General features: G+C 57.9%; 1 protein-coding gene across 2 annotated transcripts in view; it reads right to left on the bottom strand.

Annotated features, from left to right (window-relative positions):
- Nucleotides 1-309: 309 nt before the first annotated feature.
- Nucleotides 310-6,000, bottom strand: part of HPCAL1 (hippocalcin like 1) — a 125,570-nt gene continuing 119,879 nt past the window's right edge. For both annotated transcript variants that reach the window (XM_017853802.1, XM_017853809.1), the window contains exons 4-5: nt 4,544-4,649; nt 310-1,204 (exon numbers count right to left, since the gene is read on the bottom strand). In XM_017853802.1, coding sequence (XP_017709291.1) covers nt 1,107-1,204; nt 4,544-4,649 — 204 coding nt within the window. In that variant the 3' untranslated portion in view covers nt 310-1,106. The remainder of the gene's footprint in view (nt 1,205-4,543; nt 4,650-6,000) is intronic.

The raw sequence follows: 6,000 nt of genomic DNA, 5'->3' as shown, positions 1-6,000 counted from the left end.
CTCTTGGAATGTGGTTTTCCTATGACCTGAAACCGTGGAAGGAGAAGGAGAGAGAAGGGCTGGGGGTAGGCAGAATCCTGACAGTCAGATCTGCCAAGAACAGTCATCGTTTATTTCCACAAATATTTCTTGGCATTAGGCAGATATTGAAGAACAGGCTGTGCAAGATTTATAGACGCAGGGACAGCTGGAGGGACACAGGAGGGGCCGGGTTTACCAACAGCGGCAGCACGCAGCAGACCCACCTTGGCTGGAGCGTGCAGGGGTCACGGCCTGAGGAATGGGGGCTCCCGCGGGCAGACACAAAACTCAGAAAACGCCATTTATTGTATCATTTTAATACCGGAAATGCCAGACCAATCAACAGGGAGGACAGACCAGACACAAATGCCTGTGCTTGCGACACGGGACAGGAGGATCATCACGGCTCAGGGCACACATGCATTTCCTTAGAAACAGGCAGACAAAGAGAGCATAAATACCACACAACAGCCAGGCTCAGGGGGCCACGGGCCACAGGGGGCTGCGCTTCAAAGGCAGTCAGAGGCATTAAATACAGGACCTACACATTACACTCCACTTCACCATACATAATTTATATATTAAAAGAAAGGGGACCACAGTATCTGTACGTGCAAGCGGCTGTGGTGGAGAAAATGAATGGGAGGGCAGCCATGCACGGGAGGGGCTCCCCGTCTACCCTCCTGACGCCTCGTCCCCACCCTTCCCACAGAGTCACTTGGGATCACAAAATGCATGGGCCGGCCGGGGCGCAGCCTCGGGAGGTCCTGCCTGGTCTCCTCGGCGTGGACCTCTGGGCTCCCCATGAGCCGGGAGGTGCCTGGAACCAAGAACACTTGAACCCTGCATGTCATCACATCTCTGGGAGTTGCCTTGGAAGGGACCGGGCCGGGCGTGAGGGGAGGAATGTCGCATTGGTCAGGCGGAGGAGGGAGGCGCAGCCGCCGGGCCGGGCAGGTGCGACGCATGCCCCAGGCCTGGGGCCCGGGAGAGCAGGAACGATTGCGGGGCATCCACTCTTGCAAGCAAAGCTTAAACGGCACGACAAGCCTGTGTTTCTCTGCAACTGTCCAGGGGCTGCTCGCTCAGAACTGACTGGCACTGCTGGGGTCGCACTGCAGCAGGCGGACGATGGAGGGGTCGCTCTTGGCACCTTTGATGAATTCTTCCAAGGACAGTTTGCCTGCAGAGGACAAGAGACATCAGGATTGGCCAGTGCTCACTGTTCTTTATGCTTCCAGAGAGGATGGGGACAGCTCTCAGGTCAGGGATGCCCCCTTTGTTCAAAGTCCTGAGACTTCTTGAAGCTGCACGGTGTCTAGTCTCCATTCACTTTACAGGCATTTCTGCAAAAAATCCTTTTTCCTTTCCCTGCTCTCTACAATACATCAGGCACCTCAAAGGGTTTACCCAGCAGCTCAGCAGGACATGGCTGATGAGGGCCATTTAAATCCTTTTCGAAATCACCCCACACTTTGCTTATTAAGGAACATGTACATTGTGCAGAAAAATGAAGCATTTGCCTCTAACCCATACATAACCCAGGCTGAGAAGGCCGTGCTGGTTGGGGGCCCCTGGAAGCAAGACCCGGGTCCTCCCTGGCATCAGCGTAGACCTGCTGCTCAGGCTTGGGGTACCAAACTCGTGCTCTGTACTGTTGGCCACGCAGAGAGAGGAAAACCTAGAAAAAGATTGGTCATGCTAAAGAATCAGCTGCCCCCTCATCCTCCGCATCCAATGCTGGTGACAACACATTCCCTCTCCCAGGACACAGACTCGGTGACTCCATGGTGGGCGGAGTGGCCTCTGGAGGCTGGTGGCCCAGGATGGGGCTCCATAAGGCTGGCAGGCCGAGGCGGGTCCGGGGAGGTTTTCTGACCATCCACTCACCATCCCATAATCGCTGTCAATGAACCCACACTGTGGTCAACCATAGCCCTGGCTCTGCTAGTCCACAAGCAAGATAGGCTATAAGGATTCTGCCCATTCAGACATGGCCTCAAGGGCAGGAGGGGGAGCCTCTGGCTCCTGCTGGTGTGGGGAAGGATGAGGTTTGAGGTTGGCTGCCCCCTAGCAGCCTGGGTCCTGGGGCAGCCCCTCCACGTGTCTGTCTGAGGCTCTATGCTGTCAGCTGGAATCACTAGCACACTCTGCAAAATGTCTGTGCAGGCAACACAGACACATGCAGCTAGGCCCAGCATAGGGGAAGGTGCGCAGGAGGGGCTCTTGGCTCTGGCGCATGGCAAGCCACCAACATTTCCAGGTCTCAGGATCTTCGTCTCGAAGGCGGGATAATGGGAACACCCATCTCAAGGGCACCTGGGAGGATGCATTTGAGGACTCAGCCCAGCACCAGGATGGAGGATGCCCCTGCCCAGTAGGGCCCTGCTGGGAATTCAGCCCCTCCAGTCCACTGGCAGACAGGGACACCTGTTCTCATGGGACCCTGGCCCAGGCTCGGGCAGGCTGGCTTCTTCCAGGGCACGAACTTGATGCCTCTGGGGCCTGGGCAGCCTGCTGGCTCCAAGGGAGCCCAAACAATGCCCGGGCTAAGGGGTGCGCAGGGAGAGGGAGGGACAGCCAGGCCCTCAGCAGACAGTCCCCAGGACCCTCTGCCAATGGAGAGAGTGGCTGCCAGCCTGAAGGTTGGTGAGGACCATGGTCACTCCCCACACTCAGGGCAGCCAGCTGTGTGGTCATCTCCTCGGCTAGGTGTGGGGCCTCAGAGTCCACGGCCCCAGGCCCCCCACTTCCTGTCCCTGACCCCAGGCCCTCCTGTCCCAGGCTGAGAGCGAGCGGGCCAGCCCAGAGGGACCTCCAGTCGGGAGAGCCAGAGCTCCCTCAGGACGACTCTGAGGCCCGCAGAGATGCTGGGGGCTTCTGAAGGTTCCACTGGCTCCTCCTGATGGAGGGCAGGGCAGGTGAGAGGGTTGCTGAGCACAGCCTGTCCCACATGTGCGGCCTGACAAGCTGAGGAGAGGGCGGCTTTAATGATACTTGTGCCCTGGAGAAACCCATCAGCCCAGCCCAGAGGCCTGGAGCAGCCATGCACCTTCCAGAGTAGCCAGGGAAGTTGGGGCAAACTCCAGGGCACCATCACTCCTGAGCAGTCCCTGGAGGAGCCCTGAGAGCTGAGGACTACTCCCTGAACTGACTCTGGCCCCTGACTGCAGCCCCACCTTCCTGGTATCACTCTTCCCTCCATGCCCCAAGCTCCAGGGACAGATGGGTCCCCTGGCTCACAGGAGGAAGTGCTCCATCAAAGCGCGGACATTAGCAACGACCATGCCATCCAAATTCCCAATCCACCTAGAAGATGCCCTCTGAAGAGGTGGGCAGGGCCAAGCCAGGAGGCAGGTTCGGGCAGCGAGTCACCGTGGGTGGCCTCCCCAGGGACACTGTGAAGTCGGGAACAACAGCCACTATTTGTGGAGTGTGAGCCCTGCTAAGAGCTTTAAGGTATCATCTCGCTGAAACCTCACAACCCCGTGGGACTGGATTCACCATCCTCACGAGGAATGGACAGCCTTGGAGAGTGGCAGCAGGTGCCCTGCTAGGCTGGAAGGTGGAAAACACGTTTCCCATCAGCCCAAAGGCAATGCCAGGCACCAGGCAGGCTTGTGTTCTGTGTGCATATGTTTTGAAACAGTGACCTGGCTGCCTGGAACGCTGTGTGCTGCCTACAGCTCCCCCACACCCCATCTCCTGCTGGGGTCGCGCTTAACTCACCCAAGGGCTGCACTCCAGACTTTCCACAGCAGCTTCTTGGGCATTAGCTTATCTTTTCATCCCCAGCACAACCCAGGGAGTATTTTCTCTTAAGGTTGTTTCTTTATTGTTCAAAAGCAAAACAAACCTGGTGCTGTGGCTGCTCTTGACAAAGCCGGCAAGAAGAGCAGAACGGGAAGACCCCACAGCAGCCCTGACCTCACAGCCAGTGCAGAGGAGGGCACTCGAGGCACAGCCTCGTCACCGCTGCTGCCACCCACCATCTTGAGACTTGCCCTACTGCAGCGGACTGAGTCCCCACAGAGCTGCCGTAGGCGGACAAGGCGGCCGCGTTCATCCTGACAGTTCCCCTTGGACACTGGGGCCATCTGGGCAGCTTCCTCTCTCAGGATGGCAGTAAGAGAAGCATGGCCAGCACCCCAGGACCCCACCATCTGGGATCCTTTGATCCCAACCCCTCCAGGTTCAGGGCTGCTAGCATGCTTGCCTCCCTGCCCCTAAACATTGTACCCACGAGAATACAGGTATGCCCTGTTCTACGAGTGGGGAGACGGTGGCTCAGAGGGGCCACAACATGCCTAGCATCACAAAGCCTTGTTACAGAGGGACCAGGACGCAGGACGGGTGTCCCTGACTGCATCCCGCTCTTCCCTGGGCATGGCAGGTGCCAGGCAGGTCGCGGGCAGGGGTGGCCCTCAGGAGACCAAGAAGCTGCAGAGGGGAGGGGCGCCCCAGACGTGTTTTGCCACCACCGTGGCGCACACACGCAGCCCCGCCCCCACCCCGAGCCTACCATCGTTGTTGGTGTCCATCTGCCTGAAGATCTTGTCCGTGCGCTTCTCTGGGGTGGACTCGTCCTCCGGCATCTTCATCACAGATGACACCATCTTGTAGATGGCCTGCGAATGGGGACAATGACAGTGTGCTCAGAGGCCCAGGAGCTCGGGCGGGTGCAGCAAGGGTGGGCTTCTGCCCAGTCCACGACGAGGCTGGGAGAGGTTAGGGGCTCCCGGTGGTCTTCGGGACCCTTCCCCAGTGGGGAGAATGTTCCCTAGTGAACCTCACGGGTGTCTATGTGAAGTTCAAGAGCAGAGCTGACAGAAGGGCTCTGCTGGGAGGGTGAGGGTGCTGGTATCTCTGCCTGGGTGGTGGGGGGAGGTAGTGCCAGGAAGGTGCCTAAGTGTCGCTGTCGGGGGCTGGGAATGCTGAGGGAGAGTGGTGGTCACAGATACGTGAAATTCACCACGCCGCCCACTGAGCTGTGTGCATTTTACTGTGTGGCTGTTACCCCTCAGTTTAAAAGAGAACTGAGCCCCTCAAACTCACAGGGAAAGCCCCATCACCAGCCCCGACAGGACAGGAAGTGGCAGCACTGGAGTCTCCATGCCCTTTTTAGAGCACTGCCAGCCAAGGGCTCAGCCTAGCTGTTGGTCTCTCTGCGTGTCTCTGCCTGAGTGGCCCAGCCTGGGTCACGTGCCCCTGTGCTGCTGGTGGATGTACAGGGGAGACAGTGATGGGGCAGGCGAGTGGCCAGTGAGCAGAGTGACATGCGTGGGGAGGGGCAGCACTGCTGTGGGATTTTCTGAGCACTCCGTGTGAAGGAGGCTTGATATTCTTGTTCCTAAGATAAGAGACCATTTTCTCATTTTGAGAAGGAGGGAGCAACCAAGTGTCCCATGAGAAACAACACACAGCCAGCCAGGGAGCCATCGATGGCGCTGGGGGAAGCCTTTTAGGGTTTGGGGACTTGGTTTGGGGGCTGTCCCGTTTGGACAGAAGTGGCTGCTCCTCACTGCTCGGAATAGTTCTACCAGGGCCCCAAAGTTCTGACCAAGCCTCTGTGCGGCCAGTGACAGGCACACCTATTTGCAAAGGGTAAGGGTTAACACACAGGACACGATGGTGATTCCTGGGAAGCAGAATTCTTACTTCCGCCACTGCGTGAAGCTAAGAGCCAGAAAGTGACGACGGAACCAGAGTTCCCCGAGCCCATGTTAATTTACTCTGACAGTGTGAAAACCGTCTACGTGGGAAATGGGTCGCTCACTCCTGAGGCAGCCACTGCTGGTGCAGGAGCTCACCGATTTGATACCCGCTACTGGAGGCCCACCCCTAAAGTTCCCCACCATGGCACCCCCCGCTTCTGACCAGTTCCATTTTTTTCTTGTTTTATTTCTGGTCTTTTTGGAGGAAGGGTCTCACTCTGTCACCCAGGCTGGAGTGCAGCAGTGTAATCATAGCTCACTGTGA

The sequence above is a fragment of the Rhinopithecus bieti genome, unplaced genomic scaffold (assembly GCF_001698545.2).
Source record: "Rhinopithecus bieti isolate Rb0 unplaced genomic scaffold, ASM169854v2 scaffold_1530, whole genome shotgun sequence".
Taxonomy (NCBI): domain Eukaryota; kingdom Metazoa; phylum Chordata; class Mammalia; order Primates; family Cercopithecidae; genus Rhinopithecus; species Rhinopithecus bieti.
The sequence above is the reverse complement of the archived record's forward strand: the minus strand, read 5'-3'. Positions and strand labels throughout refer to the sequence as shown.